At 42.8% G+C, this 25,186-nt stretch overlaps 1 protein-coding gene across 9 annotated transcripts in view; it reads right to left on the bottom strand.

Moving 5' to 3' along the window:
• INPP4B (inositol polyphosphate-4-phosphatase type II B) overlaps positions 1-25,186 on the bottom strand; it is a 707,387-nt gene that overhangs the window by 313,618 nt on the left and 368,583 nt on the right. For 8 of the 9 annotated variants that reach the window (XM_035702054.2, XM_025462335.3, XM_049097162.1 and 5 more), the window contains exons 4-5: positions 24,893-24,937; positions 735-868 (exon numbers count right to left, since the gene is read on the bottom strand). In XM_035702054.2, coding sequence (XP_035557947.1) covers positions 735-868; positions 24,893-24,937 — 179 coding nt within the window. Of the gene's footprint in view, positions 1-734; positions 869-24,892; positions 24,938-25,186 lie in introns of those variants that run through there. The other variant, XM_025462340.3, reaches the window with a different exon arrangement.

Here is a 25,186-nt window from a genome sequence, read left to right as displayed (position 1 = left end):
TAACACGCTTCCTCCCGGCACGTTCTGGTGTGTTCATGACAGTCACTGTAAATAGGAAATCTGTCGTCTGGGGGGTGGTATCTACACCCTTCAGCTCGTCTCAAAGTCACCGTCCAGCTTTCTTTGAAAAACAAGGCACTTTAGGCACGGAGAGAGCAGAGGAAGGGAGGGTCCCGCGGGCAGACCCAGGGGCACGGGGCAAAACCAGCAGCGGGGAGCACCTCCCTTCTCTGGGGGGTCGGGGGGCGGGGGGGGCACGTTCTGAGTCTCTTTTAAGGCTCCCAGGTCAGCCTTCATCCTTTCTTTTTAAGGTGTTTTTTTCTCTCTCTCTCTACTCATGCTCTGTTTAAGGATTCAGAATGGGATTTTTTTTTCTTCTTTACTAAAGAAAAGTAAAGTGTGTTGTCAGTAGGGCAGATTGTTTCAAGGCAGAGGCCAGTCGCCAGTCATCTGCTGATGCTGGGGCCGGGAGCCGAGCTGACCAGCTCAGGTGGGCGCTCCCCAAGCGCAGGGGACACTCGCTGAGGACGCGCGCGAACTGCGTCCTCCGGGCCGGGCTGGGCTCTCAGGGCGTCTGCACGAGTGGGGGGGGGGGGGAGCAGGGGCAGGAGCGCTGAGTAGGGCAGGGGGCTGCAGGGTGCAGGCAGGGGAGGGGGGAGCGAGCAGGAGCAGGAGCCGCAGGGCGGGCTGGGGAGGGCAGGGCAGGCAGGGCGGGGGCGGGCGGGCGCACTCACCTCCACGACCTCGGTGCTCGCGTACCGCGTGGGGCCGGGCGCGGCGGGCTGGGCCACGGAGACCTGCACCAGCGCGTTGGGCTCGCGGGGGCGGCGGCCGCGGTCGCGCGCGGGGCGGGACAGGCCTCTGCAGGCTGCGCGGGAGAGAGGAGCGGCGTGACTCGGGCGCTCGGGCCGCGGGGCGGGGGGCGGGGCGGGGCGGGCGGGGCGGGGCGGCTCCTCCCCCAGGACGCCGGGAACCACCTGCCCGGGCCGCGCCGCACCCGCCGCCCGACAGGAGGCGCCGGTGACCCCCACCCCGGGGCGCGGGGGCCTGCAGGGGGCGGGGTCAGGTCGGGGCTCCCCCGGGGGCGGGTCAGGTCGGGGCTCCTCCCGAGGTGAGGGGTCAGACGGGGCTCCACCCGGGGTGCGGGGTCAGGTGGGGGCTCCTCCCGGTGCGGGGTCAGGACGCGGCTGCTCCTAGGGTGCAAGGGGTCAGGATGGGGCTCCTCCTGGGGTGCAGGGTGATGGGGTTCAGGATGGGGGCTCCTTCCCAGGATGCGGGGGGTCAGGATGGGAGTCTCCCCCTGGAGTGCAGGGCTCGCACAGGGTCAGGATGGGGACCCCAGGCAGTCCTCCAATCCAAGGCCTCCCCTTGGGGCTCCAGGCTCCTGCAACAAGGGCTCAGCACCAGGGTTCCGTGAATGGTCTCTCTGCGTGTCACCCCCTACAGTTTGGGGCAGTCAGGATCCTAAACATGATCCTTTCCGCAGGTCCACGTCTCCCCCCAGTGTTTGCCCTGCTGGCTTGGCCCCCTGCATTGCACGGCCAAGCATGATGCAGTGTCCTCCAGGCTCTGAAGTGCAGGCAGCCCAGACGGGTGTGGGGTGCGCCTGGGGACTGGGGGGCCCCCCTGGACCAAGGTCCCCACAACACTGTGCTGGGCTCTATGCTGCTGCAGGAAGGGACAGCGGTCCTGCGTGCACTTGAGCCACAGCCTGTGCTGCACGATTACAGGGCCTTCATCCCCGGACAGAGGCACCAGGCCTCACCCTGAAACTTGAAAGCAAAGGAAGTCCTACACGTGACCATCACCTTTCTGCGGTTTACAGGTCGCCTCACCTAGAGGCCCAGAAGGGGACGCAGGAAAACGCAGGCACTGCGGCATCGAGCAGGCCCGGTTCCTGCCTGGTGGTGTTCGCGCAGCGCAGCACACGCTTTCCCCTCTTGCACCTCCTCGGCTCTGCTGCACACCCTGAGGTCCTTTTACTTCTGCACCTACGATCTGGTATTTCCTGACTTAGACCACCTCTGTTTAGACACCTCTGTCGACACAGCAGAGCCTCAGAAAGCCCGTGCGGAAGCAGTCATAGGGACACTAGCCAACACCCCTCCCGGTCTCTGAGGCACTTTGCTAATTATCTTCTGGTTTCTCAAAACAGAACTTTGAATCATTATTTCGCTTTTACATATGAAGGGCCGCAGCCTTAGAAATGTTAAGCACTGGGATCCCTGGGTGGCGCAGCGGTTTGGCACCTGCCTTTGGCCCGGGGCGCGATCCTGGAGACCCGGGATCGAATCCCACATCGGGCTCCCAGCATGGAGCCTGCTTCTCCCTCTGCCTGTGTCTCTGCCTCTCTGTCTCTCTCTGTGTGACTATCATGAATAAATAAATAAAATCTTAAAAAAAAAAAAAAAAAAGAAATGTTAAGCACTTAGAGCTCCGTGCCTGGAACCCTGGACGCGTGCACCTCTCCCCGCGGGCTGCATGCTGAACCCCCGGCGCCACGCCCCCACCCCCCCACCCCCCTTGGAAGACCCACTGCCACGAGGCTTTTTTGTCTGACCCAGAGATCTACAGTTTTAGGAAATACTGATACCAAGTTTCAATGTCAACATCTCTCCGGAAGGGGTAAAAAACAGCTAGATTTAGACGTCGCTGCTCTTCGCTGGTGCCTTTGATCATCTCCTCGACTCGCCTTATGAATGTGTGAGCTTCTCGGTTCGTCTGCTCGGGTATCGGCTCAGAGCCACGGCTTTGTCTCCACTCGCGGACACTGCCTGCACCTCCTTGGACTTTCGAGCCGGAGTTGATGTGCTTCAAGCCCACGCATGTCGCCCTCTTCCTGGCGTAGCCCCATCTCCACCTGATGAGCTTATGCTCAAAATAAGTTACTGCTCTTTTAGATTTCTTATCAAGCTTGACTGTGGGCTGTGGTTATTTCCCAGAAATGAGCAGCTATTCTCCATTTTATCAGTGAAACTCTCAGACTTACTCCTTTTTTTTTAAGTTCTTTTTTTTTTTAAGATTTTATTTATTTATTCATGAGAGACAGAGAGAGGCAGAGACCCAGGCAGAAGGAGAAGCAGGCTCCACGCAGGGAGCCTGACACGGGACTCGATCCTGGGACCCCAGGGTCAGGCCCTGGGCCGAAGGCAGGTACTAAACCACTAAGCCACCTGGGCTGCTGTCAGACTTACTCCTAATAAAAACAGAAAATCAAAAAAAAATAAATAAAATAAAATAAAAATAAATAAAAAATAAAAACAGAAAATCTTCCTTCACCTGAAATGTTCTGTCCAACCCAGTCTGCACATAACCCAAGACTGAAGAAGTAAAAACAGCAATGGTGGCGCTTCATACCTCTCTATATTCCGCATCTTAAAGCAGGCACAGAGCGCAAAAACGGAGCTTGTGTCCTGGGCACCACGGGTCTCTCTCCTTCCCGGCAGCCTGGAGAATTTCCCGTTCCTAATGCTCATGCAGGAACGCAGCTGGCAAGACCTGAGAGCATTCAGAATTCCGGGGCTCTAGTCCTACTTTCCTCGCTTTTCAGTCTTGCGACACTAAGTCGCACACTCCCAGACACTCCGTTTCTTCATCTGTCTACTTCTCTCTCGGGTGGACTTAAGAAACACTTTAGCCCCTTTTTATCGATGGGCTTTTCTATGTAAAGTTTACCCCTGTCATTATATGAACATCCGCCAATGTCAATATCAGCATTTGCCAATATTTAGCATTTCATTACTCGGCAAGATGCTTTTTATTGGCTCAGTCATATTCCGATCGCTCCTTCTCCTTCAACGCTGTCACCAGCTCCGGTATTTGTTTGTAAGACCAACCAGCACCCGGGTCATTGCGATCCGTACAGTGAAGCCCACACGCACCATGGATCCATATGTACTGAAGCTGTCCCACCGGTGGGCGGTGCATGAGGAGCGGCTGGATGACTGCATGGACATGTTGCTCGTGCGATCACTATTAAGTCTAACCTGCACGGGAATTAGCCTATAAAGGAGCCTGAAAACTACTTCTCAGCCTTCATTAATTACCTGAACAAAACTCTAAAACTCTGCTCTGTCTAAAGGGCCTTCCTCAACTCATAAGACTAAAAGAGTGCTTTGGGTTTTGCTTCTGTTGTTTTATTCATTTTATGAGTTTCTTGAATTTAATGGGTAGTTAATAAGTGCCTCTCTGACATCATTCATATATATATATATATATATACATATATATATATGATTTTTATTGCTGCCTCCTTACTGGTTTTGTTTTAGATGGAGCTATTTAAAAGTATTCCCAAAGTCCAGAAGAGTGTAGGTTGGGATTCAAATGTGTTATGTCCACTAAATAGACTATTTTGTTTTTTAGAGAAAAGGGAGAAAAATGGGATGCCTGGGTGGCTCAGTGGTTAAGCATCTGCCTTTAGCTCAGGGCAGTTCCCCAGGGTCCTGGGCTTGGGCTCTCCGCAGGGAGCCTGCTTCTCCCTTTGCCTGTGTCTCTGCCTCTCTTTCTCTGTCTCTCATCAATAAATGAATAGATGAAAAATAAAAATATAGAAGGAGTATTTTTTTAAAGAAGCTATAATATGAAAGTTGTATTTAAAAAAATTAAAAAAGGGGATCCCTGGGTAGCGCAGCGGTTTAGCGCCTGCCTTTGTCCCAGGGGGCGATCCTGGAGATCCGGGATCGAATCCCACATCGGGCTCCCGGTGCATGGAGCCTGCTTCTCCCTCTGCCTGTGTCTCTGCCTCTCTCTCTCTCTCTGTGACTATCATAAATAAATAAAATTAAAAAAAAAAACTAAAAAAATTAAAAAAGGCTTGAGCTACTATTTTTTTTTTTCTGTTAACTTTTCTAGAGTAACTAGCAACACGAGGGTTCACTTTTTATTGCCAGCGCTTTGAACGAGATGCCAACCAGCATCCCCCGCTCATGTCTATACAAGAGCCAGGTAGCTCTCACTCTACGGAAGGGAATTCTCACTCCAAATGTAAGGATAAAAATACGTGGAGCTTCAATATCTTGGGGGAGGCGTAGATACTGAGCAAACTGTGTTAATAGAGGGGACCTCTCTTCGAATCCTTTGCCCAAAGAAATGAAACCCAACCGTGGCTTGATTGGAGGATTTGTCCGGGGCTTGAAACACCAACGCCCGTAAAGGCTGAAGTTGTAAGAACCACACAACATACGTCTGTGACTAGACTTGGCCTGAGGACCAGAAGCTTCTGACCTCGGCTCTACATGCTCGAAGCTACTACTTGGAGTCTTAGGGAGATAGCACAGATCACCTATCGCTCCTGTAGTTCTGGTATATGAGGGTCCAGGAGCTAGGGGGCAGGGTCTTCGCAGTTCTTGTTAAGTTACATATTCTCCTTACCCAGAAATGCTGTTTTTACAAGATATCAGTTTTTGTTTCATCTGGCCATCATTTCTTTTTACTTTTTTTTTTTCTGGCCATCGTTTCTAAATCATGTCAAGTCTCTCGAGTCCACACAGCCTTTCCATCATTCTAGCCAACGTTGGCCGGAAGCCTAAACTGTCTCCAGACTCTGCTGCCAGAGGATTCAGTGCTGGCAACGATCGTCAGAAGCAGAACACAACTATTTACTCAGGTGCCTTCAAATTCAGCAGCAGCCAAACCCTAATGTTCTGGGACTTGCATTGGGTACGGAGTGCACAGTCAAGCACAGGCGCCTGCCACGGGCTTTCACGAGAGCGGTGCCATGAGCCGCCGGGCCTGGGTGGATTCACGATTGATGCCAAGCAGCTCTTTCTCTTAAGAACCCTTTCATCATTGAAGTCGGGTCATTTTTCTTGCCTCACTCCATTTCGCTTCTCTCCTTGCCGTTCAGTGTTAGGGTCATCTAACAAAGCGCATCCTCTTTCCTCTGGAGCAAACAACAGCCAAAAGCAGAAGAGATGGGGGCAGGGGACTTTGAGAAGAGTGTCCACGTCTCTATTTTCTGTTCTTACGTTAGCAAAAAAAGAAAGACTTGGAGGACAAACCACACAGTTGAGGATAAAGAACACACAGGAAGGGCTTTTCCACTCAAGATAACACTATATTTGAAACTTGGATCCAGCATAATGGGTTTTGTGACTTTGGTTAAATTACCTCTTCGAGTCTCTGTATTTTAATCTTTGGAATGGACATAGAAGGACATATTTCATAGATCTATCATAAAGATCATATGAAGCAACGTATTTAGAATCCTAGGCACATTATTATTATTATATTATTCACATTAATATGAATATAGTTATGCATTGGCACAAAATGGATGTTATCTATCTGATATTCTTGGTCCTGATTTTGTGACCTTCTGGTTTTTCAGTAAAAGCATTTTATTATTGATAGCTGTGATTTTTTTTGGGGGGGGGGTATCTTCTTGTTTTCATATAGATAAATACAAATGTTTAAAAACCTTTTACTGGGGGATACCCAGGTGGCACAGCAGCTTAGCGCCGCCTTTGGCCCAGGGCGTGACCCTGGAGACCCGGGATCGAGTCCCATGTCGGGCTCCCTGCACGGAGCCTGCTTCTGTCTCTGCCTCTCTTTCTCTTTTTCTATGTCTCTCATGAATAAATAATTTAAAACAATAAAAAAAATAAAAACCTTTTACTGGATTATTTGTTAATTTCAGAAATCACAGGTGACATTAATAAATAGGTTGCCTTCCGTGAAATCAGATGTGTACACTTAACACTTGTTAATTTTGCCTCTGACCAGGCACGTCCAAAGGAGGAGCCAAAACTACCATAAAGCTTTATTTTCTGCGTGGCCAGCAGATGAGCTGTGTGCAAATAGTCCACATACCCTACAAGCAGGGGTTTAGCCGGGGGGTTAGTGTTCCTTAACCAGAGAGTGATGGCTCCCAGGGAGGCGTTATCTTAACACCCGAGATATCCCAATGGGTCACGAAGAGTCTGCTCCTCTGCTCTGTATACTTCCTTCATCAAAAAGGAAGGCTGCAAATGCTAATAATTCGTCTTTTTTCTTGCAATTAAAAATAACTGGTGTAGCTAGAACATAATGTAGCCTGATGGAAGCACGCCTTCTCCTCTGACGAAACCTCACCTCTCATACCCTCTACGGACTCTTCATGGTGAACATGGAAGAGATACATCCATGTGCCCAAAGGCACAGGAGGCCGGGGCACTGAGGATGGGGGCATCTTCAAGAGCCAACAGCCTTCCACGTTGTATAGCGGCTTTCAGACAACAACCGGCTGGCCTCCAGCTCCCTCAGCAGCACCATTCTTATCTCACCCCGCCTAAGAGGACCAGCCACTTCCCCAAGGCTGTGCAAAGACTCTTGTAACCCAGAATACAGTTTTTTTTTTTTTTAATCTTCTTCTCAGATTCTTATTGTTTGGTCAGGTTTCTTACAAATATCACATATATATCTTTCTCCTTGTCCTCCAGAAAATTAGACGCCACTAATCAATGGATAAGCCAATTTGGGTTATGTTTCCAGTCCAATAAATTACAGTATTCCGTTATACGGCTTCACAGTTACCATTCCATATGTGATTAAATCCGGATCACACAAATTTACAAAATACATTAAAAAATAGGGACGTCTGGGTGGCTCAGCGGCTGAGCACCTGCCCCTGGGCCAGGGCATGATCCGCGGTCTCGGGATCGAGTCCCACGTCAGGCTTCCTGCATGGAGCCTACTTCTCCCTCTGCCTGTGTCTCTGCCTCTCTCTCCGTGTCTCTCATGAATAAATAAATAAAATCTTTTAAAATATATATATAGCAATATATATAGTGTTAAGCAATATATGCAATATATATAGTGTTATATAGCATAACACTTAAAAAGCTGAAGAGCCCCTCTTTCTGATTGCTTTGCCAGTATAACACATATAATAAAGCTTCCTGTTTTCACTCTCTTCTTCCTTTCTGGTCTTTATTCTTCCTTTCTCCCTGGGATTCTAAGGCAGCAATTGTCTGAGGCTTCGGCTGCCAACCTTGACAGTTCTGATCCCCCGAGGGGATTCAGACGACAGCACCGCTTCATCCCCAGAGCACTGCGTTCCATGGTGATTCCGTTGTGTGCAGTAAAATAGCAGAATGCAGAGTCCCTGCTTCATATTTAGATGCACAAAATGAGAATTTCCTAGGTAGTTGGGAATACTCTATTCTCTTGTAACTATTTCCTTATGGCTGTGTCTTAGAAGAAGATGGCTCGGTATCATCCTGGCTGACTCATGGCCATCGATGTAAACCTTCTATGCGCATTCAGTGTTCTCCGTAGAATCTTTAAGAGCCTTTAATCCACTGAGTCTAGCATTACATCTGGTCATGCCTGTTCATCCCGGGCTATTTTCAGCTAATCAAGCCTACTGTCTCTAATTCTTCTCATTTTCATATTTTCCCTTTGTGTCCTCTTTCCTGTCATCTCACATTTCCTCTCCAACATATGTTTCTCTCATCACTCTCAAAGATGAGGTCATTGAAGCCGCCACTGCGTATTTATAAAACCTGGAACTACCGGGGTCAGGAATGCATCTCCCTTAACCCACCACAGCTCTTTCTTCAATTAAGCAGCTGTTTTTAAGTCCTTATAGAGATAAAACAAAAATGTCATTTCCCCCTTCACTGTTGTGGGGGAGATTTTAATTAACACGTACCTCCCTCAAGAGTACGTGAACCATGCATAACTGCCAACAGAAGCAATATTTGTTGGAAAAATAAAAAATGTAAAAAAGTTAGCATAGACAAGATCAGAATGTTTGGAATTAGTCTTTCTTTTTTCCTTTTTTAGTTTTATTGTCTTTTAAGGCAATGAGTTAAAAAAAGAAAAGAAAAGGTCCCAAATTTAAATACAAGGCCCGACTTTTCAAGGAGGATAAGCACTCCCACGTGACATGAGCCAATAACATTAATTTTGGTTTTCTATAAGGTCAGAGGGAAATAAGCAATTCAGTGTTTAAGGTTGAAAGATAAGAAGTGAATCCAAGGGGTGCCTCTGCCTCAGGCCATGATCTCAGGGTCCTGGGATCGAGTCCTGCATCAGGATCCCTGCTGGTGGGGAGCCTGCTCCTCCCTCTGCCTCTGCCCCTCCCCCACTGCTTGTGTGCTCTCTTTCAAATGAATAAAAATATTTTTAAAAACCCCAAAGGAAAAAAAAAGAAAAAACCCAGAGAAATCAATGCACACACATGCACAAAAGAGAGGAAGCTGTCCTAATGCAAGAATTTTTTAGACATACTGAAATAATGCTATATTTTTTGTTCCTATACTATAATAATAAAATGCTAATATCATACAAGTTTTGAGGTCGTTCTCATTTAAGGTGATATGTGAAGCATGCAAAGAAAATGGGTTTCAGGGGGTAGGAAACCCGGTGTGCCGCATACTCACTACGTGTCAGGTAGCATTGGGCTTAAACTTTACTCCTGTTAGTGCATTTCCTGAACATCAATGTGCCTGTTGCTGCCTCCTCGTTCCACCAAGTTCTGTATCTTTGCCTATTTTTTTTTTCTAGTCTGTCATATTTGTGGATCACAACATGTGGCTCAAAAAGAAAGCCTATTATTTATTGATTTGCTTTTAACCAATAGCAAAGCAAAAATTACACAATTTTTTTCCCAGGAATGTCATTCTGCTCTGTCTGGCCCTCCGTGTGTTCAAGGGCGATTTAGCCTTATAACAAGAATTTTAGGACTCTCAATACGCTGACAACGGAACCCAAGGAAAACGTGAGGAAAGGATGAGACTAATGCCATAGGGAGGAAGCAGATGAGAGACTTATTGAGGAAATAGGCAATAATTTGCAAGAGGGAATTTAAAAGATTTTGTCATAGAAACATTGCTTTAGAATTCTTGCTACAGTGAGATTTGAGCACCACTGCTCCTAAATTTCATCCCGGCAGGTTCCATTATAAATTAAGCTGATTTCCTTCACGTAAAAACCCCGGGTTCACATCGTAGGGAAAAAAGTCCCGAAATAAAATACTGTAGTTTTTCCCATAACAGAGTAACGTACAAATATACCACCGCATCTTACGGTGGATATTCTCTGCATGTGTTCAATAAAAACACGTTTGCGGTTCTAACAGGAAAAAAAAAAAAAAGGCTGAAAAGATGAAATTCGCTTCCTTAGAGTGGATCCTATGAAAATCAACTCCCCCCCTCAGGACCTGCTCTGAGCTTAAGTATCCCCGAAGAATCCAGAGAGGGGGCAAAAGGGAGCTCCTCCTGGGAGGATGGTGCTCCGGGAGCTCTTGGGCTGCTGTGCTCTGGAGAGGGAAGACGCCGCTGTACAAGGCGGCACGTTTGCAGATAAAAAGAACAAATGTGGTTCAGCTGCCTGTGGTCAGGACCAGACCGGGCAACTAAGGTCATATTTTTTAAAGATGTTCAGTAATACTGTTTTTTTATAACTGCGCTGCACTTAGCATCTGCATATGGAACTAATAGCTTTTTTTTTTTTAATGAAATCGCTGTCCCTCTGATGCCACATATTTTACAAGTAGATAAAAAGTGTTAAATCAAAGCCTTACGTGAATAGGAAACAAGAGGGGGGATAGACAGTCCTGGGAGGGTAGTTAGCCTCCTGCTTTATTGTCTCCCTCCAGAACATCATTTCCGGGGAGGACAGTTTGGAAGAGCTTGAGGAGTACGACTCCCCATCTTTCGTGCATCTCTTGAGTCAATGATATGTGAGATTTTCCTGTAGACAAACGAAAATCGGGCCTTCAGTTCTCCCATCAGAAGACGGTTGACTCCATCAATAAAAAATTAAAAAAAAAAAAACATGGGATAAATGCCATCAATAAAAAATTAAAAAAAAAAAAGAAGACGGTTGACTCACAGGAAACGAAACGAGATTGGTACAGATAAGAGGCCACTAGAAATGACTAGAAATCCGGGAGACACAGAGCACGAGGAGGCAGACAAACGGGTGCGTGGGGAAGGACAGTCGGAGGCCAGGAAGGGCCTGATGATGCGGAGCAAAATCCACGCGTTCAACGCTATGCGGAAAAAGGGGGAGCTCAATTTGAAAGAGGTAGTGGTTCTAGGAGAATCAGAGTTTGAAGGAGACAAAGAGGATACTTCTTAGAGAAACTGGGACCCCCAGGACAGCAGTTCAAACCTAAAGCTCAGGAGAGCGCGGCTAGCGATGGGAGGCCTTCGGGCCGGGCTCCCGGCCAGCCTCCCAGAGGGGAAAGGCGGTCACAGGACTCAGATTAAGGAACAGCCGCCTTCTCCACTGGCCTGGACGTGGGGTGCACTGGAGAGGATAAGACCTTTGTCTGAAGGTCTCCCGGTAGTTCTCACCACCCCCTCGGGATCCTGATCATCGATCCCAGCCCTGACCGGGTGACCGGGGCCGTTACGGGATCTCCATGTGCTCATCTGGGAATGGGGATGGTCTAGGTCTCCTCACCGAGTGTTTGTGAAGATCTGATACACGAACAACAAGACTGAGTTCCTAACAATGTATTCACAATACACTTCTCACTTTCACATATATTTGCTCAAACACCCCGTGAAATAAGAATTATAATCCACGACTTACACGTAAAGAGCCAGAGTTTCAGCTAGGGTGAGGGATTAACCCAGGACGATAATTAGAATGATACCATCAAGTGATCACTTACACATCTAGCTTAGTGCTTAAGTACACTACCCCTGATTAATCTGCAAGCCCCCCCCATCCCTCCAATAAAAATGAGTTGCATAGAGTCACGCAGGTAGCCGGAGGCAGGATCAGGATTCAGATGCTCGCAGGATGGCAGCACAGCCCAGCTGTCAGACACTGCCCTTGGGGTGAACTTCTCTGGGGCATAAAATTCTACAAAGATGGGACACTTGGGTAGCTCAGCGGTTGAGCGTCTGCCTTCGGCTCCGGGCGTGACCTCTGGGGTCCCGGGATTGAGTGCCGCGTCGGGCTCCCTGCATGGAGCCTGCTTCTCCCTCTGCCTGTGTCTCTGCCTCTCTCTGTGTCTCCCTCTGTGTCTTCCATGAACAAATAAATAAAATCTTTAAAAAAAAATTCTATGAAGGTAAGCAATCACAGCTCTACAGTCTAGTCATAGAAAGCCATTGTTCAACTCAACCGATGACTGATTCTTTCTCTGTCAGTTCTTTCTAGAAGAACTCCAAGGGCAGTAGGGCTCTATCCCTCCTAATATATCACTTGGTAATAACAAAAGATCAATAGTTAAAAAATTGTATTTATTGAGAATTTTTAAATGAGTTGCTTTTTACAGACAATTGTGTCGGTAATAATTACAAAACATTTCAATCTAAATGTACCTAAATAGGGATCCCTGGGTGGCTCAGCGGTTTTGCACCTGCCTTTGGCCCAGGGCGCGATCCTGGAGTCCCGGGATCGAGTCCCACGTCAGGCTCCCAGCATGAAGCCTGCTTCTCCCTCTGCCTCTCTTTCTCTCTCTCTCTCTCTCTCTCTCTCTGTCTACCATAAATAAATAAAAATAAATCTTTTAAAAAATAAATAAATAAATGTACCTAAATATATACATTTATTTCACGAAGAAACGCGAGACAAAAAAAAGCAATGGCATTCATGCATGCATTCAGTTCATGGATATTTATCGAATGTACCCAGCATGATTCTTGGTGACAGCTTCACAGCAGTAAGAAAAGAAGTTCCCTATTTTATGGATCTTACACTCTCGTGGGACATGAAGTTTAAAATAATAATTTAGGGATCCCTGGGTAGCTCAGCGGTTTAGCGCCTGACTTCAGTCCTGGGGTCCTGGGATCGAGTCCCACGTCGGGCTCCCTGCATGGAGCCTGCTTCTCCCTCTGCCTGTATCTCTGCCTCCCTCTCTCTCTGTCTCTCATGGATAAATAAATAAAATCTTTAAATAATAATAATAATAATAATAATTTAGTGAGAATTTTTAAAAGGGTGTTAAATTGAGTGTTGGGAGGGAGGGTGGATCAGGGAAAGCTTCCCTGATGAGGCGACATTTGAGCCGTGAACTAAAACATACCAAGGATCCAGCTTAGTGAGAACAACCAACACAAAGACCCAAACGTCCGGCTTGCTTGAGAATAAAAAAGAAGACCAAAGTTGATGCAGAATGAGCTAGAAGGTTAGCATAAGTATGGTGCGAAAGGCCTGCTCTTCAAGAGCCTGATAGAATGTGCTGGGTATTTCAATTTTATTCTAAGTGAAATGGAAGCCATTGGAGGATTTTATCTAGGGAAGTGAAGAAACCACATTGATCATCTGAAAGGATTACTCCGGTTCCTCTATTGGGAGGGGACTTGCAGCAGCAAGAGCAGACGTCGGCTTCCCCTAAACCGGCTCCAGGGAGAACTGAGAGCTGCTTAGAATTGAACAACGGCAGTGGCAAAGGAGAGAGCTGATCCAACTCAGAACATATTTTCAACACAGAACCTTTAGGACTTGATGATGGACTTAATGCGAGGTTAGGGAAAAAGAAGAATCAAGAAAGAGAGTTTGTGGGTTGGCATAGCTGAATGGAGGCTGATGCTTTTTATGGAGATAGGCATCATACAGGAGCAACATTTTGGGAGATGCAGGAATGGGAATTTAGAAATCAGTTTTTAACTACCTTAGGTTTGAAATACCTCCTAGATGAGCAATGGAGATATTTATCAGCCAGTTGAAAATGGGAGCTGGGAGCTCCACGGAAAAGTGAGGGCAAGAGTCACACATTTCAGAAACAAAGGCCCATAAACGTTATTTAAAGCCATGGACTTTGAAATTGCTAGAGTTAGAATTAAATTTAAATTTAATTAAAACATTTTAATTTTTTTTCTTTTTTAGATTTTATTTATTTATTCATAGAGATGCAGACAGAGAGAGAGGCAGAGACACAGGCAAAGGGAGAAGCAGGCTCCACGCAGAGAGCCAGCCGTGGGACTCGATCCAGGGTCTCCAGGATCACGCCCTTGGCTGCAGGCGGCGCTAAACCGCTGCGCCACCCGGGCTGCCCAAAATGTTAATTTCTAATTTAAATTTTGTGTGGGGATAAAACTGATATTCTGAACTGGGACAAGTTTTGACTTAGGAATACCCTTTTTCCCCCCCTTTCTTAAGCTGACTTTTGAGACCTACCACTATAGAAAACAGCCAAGAACGATCTCTTGTCCTTGGTAAAGTAGAGGGAATAGAAGAAAGAGTGGATGAATATTTGAAAAGCTTTGGGCTTTCCCACACCTGGTGTAAGAGCACAGACAAGTCACTTAACTCCTCTAGGAGTTGCCTTCTCCCGCGGTGAAGTGGGCACAGCATCACCTTTGCCGACTGCGAAAGGTCAAAGCTCAAGAAAGAATCATTTGGGAAAAGACTGTTTAGTACCGTGGAACTATGATGGGACTTTCCTTTAATCCTGCCTTCAGCTCTACTAGGTCTCTTCTCTTCCCCGTGGCATGGTTCCCAGGTGGCCTAGGATACCCTTGGATGCCATCTGCTCCGCAAGAAAGCTGACTGGGACAGTTCAGTCACACGGATGGATAGCAGCATCAGGGAATCTTGCTCCCCGTACAACCTCCATGGCTTTGGTCTTTATGCAAAGCAAAACCACCCAGTGAGCAAAGCCCCTAGGTAGCCTGCTACCCCAATTACCCATAAGCAGCAACAGGTGCTGCCAAGGTAGACCTGTTCCAGGGACCAGCCGCTCTCAGTAATTAGACAATGGAGGGAAGAAGGCAATTAGGTAAATCACACAGAAAGGGCAATAAACTAGGTGGGGCATGTTGATCATGGATAAACGACACAAATGAAGAAGGCAGAAAGTAACAGTTCTAACAAACCCTCTAATTTAATAAATAATTTGCCGAACCGATGTGAACGATCAGTGTCAGCCTATGAGGTTGGACCTGGTCAAAGTCCTCCTTTAATTGAAGCTCCTGAGTAGATTACTCAGAAAGAAATGTGACAAGAAGAATAGATAGACTTTATCACAACATGACTCAATTAAACGGTACGGGAAGTGGGAAGAGAAGTTTTATTTCTCATATATTTCTCCTCTATGAGTGATGTCCCTTATCTCAACTTCCCAAAGGGCATCGAACTAGAATGTAGACCACTGCCAATGAGGACAGGCCACATTAAATCTTTAGACTCTAGAAACCACCATCCACACAACAAACCTATTAAGAAGCTCTAATTGGTTCATTTTCTCGTCTTTCAGATACATGTCTAATTATTTCAGCGGTACAAAAACATAATGCGGGTCTTAGATAACCTTCTATGGTCCTCTTTCCCATTCCTGCGCTTTTAGCAATCAACCACGAAGAACATGGCCTTTGGAGTTAAAAATCTATACTCCTCCACCGCCTAGCCTCATCCCCTTGGGCAAGCGACTGAATTCATCTGTGAAACGTGAATAGTGACAAGCACCTTACGGCTCAGTTGGAGAAGCAGAGATAAAAAATGAAAAGGACGAAGCCTAATACCTGGCACTTAGAAGGAGTTCAGTAAGTGATAGCAAGTATTCCCCAAAAATACGGTATTAAGACCTCCTGCTCCAGGAAGTGTTTGTTGGCTACTCACCCAAGGTCATATTCAAAATAATAAAGCTTGACCAATCATGAAGTTTATGTCAGGCACTAGTGTAGGCGCTTTATGTACATTAACTTACCTAATCCTAACCAGAAACTCCTAATCCTAAACTCTTCCATTTTCCCACTGGACGTTTGAAAAAGTCAGAACTTTATAATCATTTATAGAACACAGGCCAGAAGGAAAGGTAAGGTAGATACTGATACCCTTCCCATTTCACAGAGAAGAAAGCAGATTCAGAGACACTGTGAGATTTTCCTTAGGTCAAGGGGCTAGGCAGTAATCAAATGTTCGCAGTTGGCTTTTCACCCCATTTCTTAACCAGGGAAATATATTGCCTCCCCACTCAAGTAGACCCAGAGTTGAGCCTGAAATGCAAACGTACTCCTATTCATTGTCCATTGTTTTTGTTGGGTTGTTGGTAAGTGGTTGTTCTGAAAATATCTTCTCAAAAGTATGGCTGGGTAACTGATGGCTAATTTAAGACAGCTTAAAGAAAGGGAAGATTCTTCTGTATGCAAACTTCCATAAGATCTATGAAAAATTGACTATTGGGAATTTTAGATTTTTTTTTTTTTAATCTCTCAAATGAAGATTATATGGGAGAGCATACTCTGTACTCAGACTCCTGGGTTCAAATCTTGGGCTCATCATTTGATCTGTTCATGTCTGTTTCCTTTCCCATAAAACAAAAATGGCCAATAATAGAACAATTATCTCATAATTAAATTGTGAAAATTAAATTAATTAACTTACATAAATTGTGGAGAACAACGTATGGTAAACAAGCAAGCACTTGATAAATGTGTATTTTTAGTGTTATCATCTTTGGGTTTTTTTGTTTTTTTGGTTTTTTTTTTTAGTGTTATCATCTTGTGGAGTTGGGAAGACATGGCATTCTGTTTGTACAGAGGTTAGCACCCTTTCGTAATACCTCACGTATCACAGATTCTCAAAAAATGGTAGCTACTTCTGGGCTCTTACTGTGATCCCAGCCCTCTGCATAACGCCTTGTCTTTAGAAGATACCCTGCCAATTACTGTTCTGTGGAAAGTCATGTTCTGTAAGGGAAGCATCACACCGTAAGAATCAAGAGAATGGCAATCTACGTACGATGAAGCAACAAAATAGGACAAGTATAGGCCTGATCTAATTCTTACTGGATGCTTCTATTGGTGCTTGAAGATGGTATCACAACTTATAGGAAGTAATATTTTTTATCAATAGATGAAATACAAAAATGTACCTCTGTGCTTGGTACTCCCTTTAGCTGGAGCTACATACCATGTATTGGGGAAAAATACTAAAGAAGATAGACTAAACTCCTCCATTTTCCCACTGGACGTTTGAAGAAGTCAGAGCTTTATAATCATTTATAGAACACAGGCCAGGAGGAAAGTAGAAGTGTGAACATAGGAGAGAATTGGTAAGTTTGGCCTCCTAAGACTTTTTTCTTTTAGAGAAACATAAAAAACCATTCCTGATTTATAGCAATTCATAAAGTATGAATGGACCTGACATGCAGGTTAATGAAGGCCCTAGCAAGCTATAAAAGCTGCGCCTATAAATAGATGAGACTGTTTCTGTGTAGCTTGTCAGTCTGAGCACATTTTAATGCACATTTCAAATTTGGAACACAAAAAACTGATCACATAATTTACATGACTTTCTGTTCTTTGTTGTTTGTTTGTTTGCTTGCTTGCTTTTTCTAACTGGGCTATTAGAATATGTCTTTATACAAAAGCCAAAATTAGTACACATAACCTAATGTATGATCCAATAGAAGAACAAAGTATTTCGAATCGACACCCTCCTGGACAAAGGCTTGATAATCAAATAGGATAAGCTCTCCTTTTTTGAAAGCCACTCTAATATCTGAATTTACCTCTCTAAGGACATCTTGTCATTAAGCCATAACATAATGTTGTGACAAAATTGCATTTTAATTACCGAATTCTAAGATGCTACACATTATTTACCAAAAATAGGTGTATGGTGGGTTGTGTATCTACAAAACTATTATTTGTTTTTCTGTAGAAAAAAATAGTCTCCTTACGTGGTAAATTTCAATTTGCCTATTTATGGCACGAACTGGCATGGCTTACAGAATGAATGTGAAGTTAGTTTCTTATAAAACACTTGGAATTACTGATAGATAGATGATAGATAGATAGATAGATAGATAGATAGATAGATAGATAGAGAGATAGATCACTAATCTAAAAGACCAAGAAGTAGATGAATCAAGAATCAAGTCTGAGAGCACATTTTCCATTTTCTCTTCTAGGAAGACAAAATGGCTGGCCCTTCTATACGTAGCTTGCTGTGACAATGAATAAGTATTTAGCACATGCCTCTTGCATGTGTGATTTCTGGATCTGAAGTCTTTATCTTGTTTCAAGTAACAAGTGTCTGCTTATGCTGCTTTCCTGGTCTAGAATGTGATTCCTCCTTAATCCTATTTTCTTACTTCAAAAATTGGGCAGCCTGGGTGACTCAGCGGTTTAACACCACCTTTAGCCCAGGGCATGACCCCGGGGTCCCGGGATTGAGTCCCACGTGGGGCTCCCTGCAGGGAGCCTGCTTCTCCCTCTGCCTGGGTCTCTGCCTCTCTCTCTGTGTGTGTCTCTCATGAATAAATAAATGAAATCTTAAAAAAAAAATTAACTTTAGTTAGTCTTCCCTAGGAAGCTTTTTTTGACTACTCCTTCCTATACCATTTTGATCCTTTGCACAGTCTCTTATATTCTCAGAGATTGTAAAAATAGCTTGGCTTTTAAAGGTCTTTAAATGATTTAAGAAGTCTTAGTTTGACCTCTCTATACAATGAGCTAATTGAAGGTAAAGAGCAGAATTTTACTCCTTCAGCTATGCCCCTTTCCTTGTTCCACTTATTCAGGTTATTTATTTTTAAAAATTACAACACCTGATTGTGACATTAATACGGGCACATTGCAGAGATTTTGGAAGATATAACACTTGTCATAACTACAATTAAAGATACTCATACTTATTCATCCAATCTTATTCTTTTGCACATACAAAGAGTTAAATAAGGGTCATGCCGTACATGCAGTTTGTTATTCTGCTCTGACAATTTCCACATTCCATTGTTTGATAAAATATCCTTCTGACCGATGATTCTTATGGCTGTACAGTATTCCACTTAAGACTGTAAAAATTAAACCACACATGCTGATTGACTCTTGAGAATAAAATATAGTGGCCTACGCTTTCCTTCATCCATTCTGAATTTGAGGTATTAGGAGAAAAATCAAGAAGTGAAATAATAAAATGGAAATAAGGAGGGGTGCCTGGGTGGCTCAGTTGGTTAAGCACCTGCTCTTGGCTCAGGTCATGACCCCTGGGTCCTGCTCAGCGAGGAGCCTGCTTTTCCCCTCTGCCCTGGGCCTGCAGCTCCCCTGGCTGGTGTCCTCTCTCTTTTCTGTCAAATAAATAAATAAAATCTTATAAAAAAATGGAAATAAAGAGCATTAACTATGTCTGAAAATGTATGATGATATATGGCCATATTGCAGGGATAACAGATGTATTTCTCCATTACCCATTGTTGATCTTTATCTATGATAATTTTCATTATCTTACTATGAAAATTATAGCAGTTGCTATAGACTTGTCAATTTTAAAGAAAACTGAAAAATGAAGTAAGGGTTTGTTAAATAAATTGAGCCTCAGATTAGTCTTATTTTGTGTACTAATAAAATGTATAGGGGAGGAGTTGATACATTTTTCTTTCAAGAGGAATAAGTCTCTGGAAAAATTTTTCCCATAAATTTATATATGGATTATTGCAATGGTTAAAGGCAAGGAATTTAACAATCTCTTGGCTTTGAACCCTCTTCTCTCTAATTCTTGCTCACTAGAGGCTTGGCAGTGTCCAAGCACCAGGCCTGATCCTATTACCCTGCAGGTAGGGAGCAAGGGAGACTAGAAGAAGCCTTGGGGCCTGGATCTCACTAGATCAATATCTCTTCTATCCCACAATTGTCCTGCTCTGACCTTGGCATTCCAGCCCTCCGGCAAGCGGTCCCTCACTAGTTTGCCATTGCCTCTGAAGCTTTTTTTTACTACAAGACCAGATACACTCCTAGCTTGGTTTCAACCCTGATCAAACCAGCAGCCCAACTCATTACCTTTGAACTCCAGGAGTCCCATTCTTATGACCCTATTCCCTGCTACCTAAATATTTACTATAACTAGGCCCTCCTGCTTAGAAAGTCACCTGAGTCTTATGTTTGGTATGGACGCTGCAAATTAAGTATCCACATCCTAAGGCCCTTTGGATACACCGAGGCCTTCGTTGACCTCTATATCTCAAATACCCTCCGTCCCCCCAAGTCAATTACCTGTTCCCTAAGCAGGTTCTATATGGTTGTTCTGTTTACTACCTACGTAGAACTTAACACCACCTGAAATTATTTACTTACAAGTTTTCTATGCTCCCAATATAATTTGTATGAAAGAATGATTCAAATTGTTAGAGATTTCGCTCCAGCATCCATGTCTTTACTTTCCTGTCATAATTGACACGGAGGCTTCTGACATGCCTGAAATATGTCTTTCAATGTACCCTCTATCTGGTCATTGGCTTCCATTAGGTATCAGCCATCAAGGTAAAAATTACTTTAAGAATATAACCTCACAGCGTCAGAGAATGAACACAAGGACAACACGCGCACGGACACACACACGCACGTCACACATGTCGTCTCTCCTTTCTGTCTTAATATACATTAATGCCTATTTGGATTTGGATATATGATATGTAGTATCCACATAAAATGTGAAAACATACTCATAAGGATTCTGTTGACTTTGGAGTTAGTAAATGGATAAGCACTGGGTGTTATTCTGTATGTTGGCAAATTGAACACCAATAAAAAATAAATTTATTATTTAAAAAAATAAAAAAAATAAATGGATATATATAAAAGTAAATATTATAAGCATAATTGAGAGGATAAACTTAAATAGTCTATAGAAAGTTCTATCTTTGCCAAGATTAGTTTTCTCTATATATTTTCCTCAATAGCGTCAAAAGAAATGCACCCAGCTTTAGGAAATGACCTCTCTTCTTTTTTTTAAAGATTTATTTATTTATTTGAGAGAGAGATAGAGAGAGAAGTGGGAGGGGCAGAGAGGAAGACAAGCGGATTCTCCACTGAGCAAGAGCCCCTAAGCAGCGTTCTATCCCTGGACCCTGAGATCATGACCTGAGCTGAAATCAAGAGTTAGATGCTTAATCGATCGAGCCACCCAGGTGTCCCATGATTTCTCTTCTTAAATGCTGAGTTTGTTAAAACAGAAATAATTTTATTAAACTGTAAGAAAAATCTGTGTTCTCTTGGGTTTTCAATTATATCTCATAAAAAAGGGTAAATACATAAAAATAATATATGTATTATATCTCATACATAAAAAGGGTAGCAACACATTTAAATGAAACAAAGGAAAAATGTGAAAACAGAGTTGCAGATGTAAGAGTGAGTTACATAATTTAAATTCAGTAAACTGCTAGAAATATGGCTGACAATGGACCTGAGATACTCACTTGTTATTCAGATAAATGCTGAACTTGTCCTATCAAGACATTTTTAACCAATTAGCTTGCTCAACTGACTATCTCCTACCTCAGTTACTCGAATAAGGGTGTAGCAGAGCAACTTCAGCCATCACTTCAGATAGAGTGATTTCACAATGACATACAACAAGATAGAAGCAAATCCTCAATGGAAAGTAACTTATACAAAGCAATATGAGAAAATTAGGGTATCTCTTTAAAAGCAAGTCCATTGAAATTCTCAATTTATTTGAATATTTAGGCAAAGAATCAGGAATCAAATATCAAAAATTTAGTTGAAAACTTAGGTGGAAAAGAAGCCTCCTACTTTGTTTCATTCTTTTTTCGAATATTTTTTTATATTAAGATGCTTTGCATTTTTGATTAAATAAATATGCTTTTATAATAATGATAAAATATTTAGGAAACTAGTATTCTCTCATTATTAGTTATGAAGTTAACTAGATAGCAGGTGAGGTCTTAAATAATTTGTGGGATTAAGAAAACTCAAAAAAGTACCAGAAATATAATGGTGGAACCTACATAGATTTAATTGTAATGTTCTTGAAAAAGAAGTCTTAAAAAGGTTTTTTTTTTTTTTTTTTTCCTCAAGAAATACGACAATTGAGGATTTTAAAGTTCTCAGAAGCATAACAAACAGTTTGGGGAATATATCTTCCAGGATCAACAGCACGATTTCCAGAGAATCTAAATAACTTTGTTTACTTGTAAGGCATTTTTTTGCCACATGATAAGATAAAATTATCTGTTGTTAAGAATTCTGGTGGTTTTTTTGAATAAATATGAGAAAAGAAAATTGATGTGTTTTTTTATGGGAGGGATATTATTATGAATAAATTCTCACAGCTGCTCATCTCTTAGATCTATGATTCAAAGCCAGAAATGTAAGTGACAACAGCACTGCTACTGAATTTGACTGGGCTTTCAAAACAAAAAATGTAGCTAGGTCTTTGAACAAGATGGATAATTTTATCTGAAAAAGAAGATACGTATTTGGCCCAGGCACCCTGTCTCTTGAAAGTTGGCCTCCATGTTCGACTAACAGCCTTTCCTCCAATTGTCTCTGCCTCCTTCACATTTTACCTTGTTCTCCAGGATGCAAATAAGGCCTTATCTGTGTTTTGAAATAGATCAAGTTACTCCAACAAGTATTCATTCTTTGAAATCCTAGTAAAAAAAGTAAAAAAAAAAAATTCTCTTAAAAGTGAAAGATGAATAGATAAAGGCTCAAGTAGCAAGTTACAGTGAGTCAAGAGGCACCAAGGCTTCTTTTGCTACTCACTCCCTTTCTGAAACAAGTTCTTTCTGTATCTGCTACCATCTGAGAACTCTCTAGAAAAAAAAAAAAAAAAAGTACAGCTTTTTTGGTGTTAACACAGAAGTTGCTTGAGTTTTCATATTTCTGTTTCTCAATACCTGGGCAAATAAAAAAATCTTGGATCCTTAACTTACAGCACCTTTTAGCTATACTTGTAACAAAAATAAAATGTTTAAAAATGAATTATACCCAAATCTAGAACATTGACAACACTAAGTGCTGATGGGGATGTAAAATAACAAGAACTCTCATGCATTGCTGGTGGGAACACACAATAATGGTGTAAGACAGTTTAGCAATTTCTTACCAAAACTAAGAATACTCTTACCATATAACAATGTGCTCCCTGGTATTTACCTAAAGATGTTGAAAATGTATGTCTATGCAAAAACTTGCACACAGCTTTATCCATAATTGCCCAAATTTGGAAGTAACCAAGATATCCTTTAGGAGGTGAGTGGACAAATAAACTCTGCTATATCCAAACACTGGAATATTAATCAATGCTAAAAAAAAAACAGAGCTATCAAGCCATGAAAAGACATAGAGGAAACTTAAATGCATGTAACTGAAATAAACGAATCTCAGAGAGTTACATATTGTATGATTCTAACTATATGGCATTCTGGAAAAGACAAAACTAGGGAGACCGTAAAATAGTATCAGTAGTTCCCAAGGATTAGGAGAGAGAGGAATGAATAGGCCAAGCACACAGGATTTTTAGGACAATGAAGATACTCTGCATGATACTTTAATGATGAATATATGTCATTATACATTACCCAAATCCATATAATGCACAACACCAAGAATGAACCCAAATGTAAACTATGGACTTAGAGCGACGATATGTCATCATTAACTGTAACAAATGTACCAGTCTGACAGGGGATACAGAAAATGGGGAAGCTATGCATTTATGGGGCCAGAGGGTATATGGGAAATCTCTGTACTTTCTGTTCAGTTTTGCTGGGAACCTAAAACTGCTCTAAAAATAAACTCTTAGAAGAAACCAACAAAACAAAAAAGTATATATAGTTATTATCTCAGTAAGTTACACTTCAAAATGTAATATTTTGAGCAAAGACTATAAATTTGTCATCTATTTTGTTATAAAATGGAAATGTATATTTATGGTATAATTGAAACTTCAAACCACTGAAAACTACTATAGGTAGTAAATGTATATATTTCAATTTGCCCATAACTTTTTTAAAAATATTTTATTTATTTATTCATGAGAGACAGAGAGAGAGAGAGAGAGAGAGAGAGAAAGGCAGAGACACAGGCAGAGGGAGCAGCAGGCTCCACGCAGGGAGCCCGAATGGGACTCGATCCCGGGACCCCGGGGTCACACCCTGGGCTGAAAGCGGCGCTAAACCACTGGGCCACTCAGGCTACCCCTGCCCATAACTTTATAAAACATGTATATCAATATTTAAAGACTTAAGTATCTGGTCTCTGTATATGAAATTGAATACCTATATATATGATTCTATGAAACCTCATTGCAAGTAAAATGTGAAGATATTGGTGAGCTTTCAAAACATTTTAGAACACTAAGAAGAAAAAAAAAGTCTCTAAATGGTTCACAGGAACCTTATTTTTGCCCTCTTTCCATACCATCTTGCAGCTAATTTCCTAATGACATGTTGCAGTCACACCAAATTCAGACACAAAGCAGGTGCCACTCACTAGCTCAGCAGTAATTAGCCCCAGAGCACACGTTTTCGTTCAGCCTCGGACAAAGCTATAAATCTCTACACGCAACGGATCTTTAAAGTTCCTTAAGCAAGTCAAAGTTTAGAATTATAGCTAAATTCTCAAATACTAAGGATCTGTCCTGAAAATCAAGATGGAAGAGAAAGGGGATTTTTGAGTGTGTGACGTTGAAAAGAAGCTGGAAACTTTTTAAGTGGCAAAAAGGAAAACCTACACGAGTCCAGGGCTCAGCTCAAGGAGCAGACGGCACGGGGATGTTGAGAAATGCCCATTAGCCGCGGAGCCCAGGCACTGGGTCAGGTCCTGGGCACCAGGTTTGCAGTCAGCTGCTGGTTGAGGGCTCAGAGTCTTTACTTACAAATTGGGGAAAGTAACACCACATAGAATGATTTTTTTTTCTCTCAGTTTTGTTTTGTTTTTTTCAAACTGAAGTATAATGAACACAGGGCTGTAGTATTTACAGTACGCAATATAATGACTCAACAATGTTATATCATTTCTCAGTGCTCATCATAATAAGTGTACCCTTAATCTCCTCTATTTTACACATCCTGCCACTGAGCTCAAAGTTATACCCTAATGAATGAAAGTTTCTTATAGAACAATATTCATAACAGTTTTTAAATTATACAACGATAGAAGCAATGATATAAGGATATAAGCCACCTAAGATGCAAACTATGTATCCAAATTACTACTATATTTATCAGTACAAATAAGATGGAATTCCTTACCGAGGATGAATTCCAACTGTGGTTCATTTGGAGTCTTCTGAATACCTAAAAATAATGAGTAAGATTTCAGATTAAGGATATGTAACTCAGTACCAAAAATATGTCAACACATACTGCTATGTTTCACCCTGACCAGAACGCATAAATATATTATTTGGCATAAAGAATTCACTCGGTTAATTGTCCAGACTTATAAGCAGGTGGGACATAATATTTGTAGCAGAGGACATAATATTTGTAGCAGAACTGTGACTAAAGTTTTGACGGATCTATTTAACTCTCTGGCTATAAAGA

The sequence above is a fragment of the Canis lupus genome, chromosome 19 (genome assembly GCF_003254725.2).
Source record: "Canis lupus dingo isolate Sandy chromosome 19, ASM325472v2, whole genome shotgun sequence".
In the NCBI taxonomy this organism is placed as follows: Eukaryota; Metazoa; Chordata; class Mammalia; order Carnivora; family Canidae; genus Canis; species Canis lupus.
Note: the sequence above shows the minus strand (reverse complement) of the source record. Positions and strands in the feature narration are given on the sequence as shown.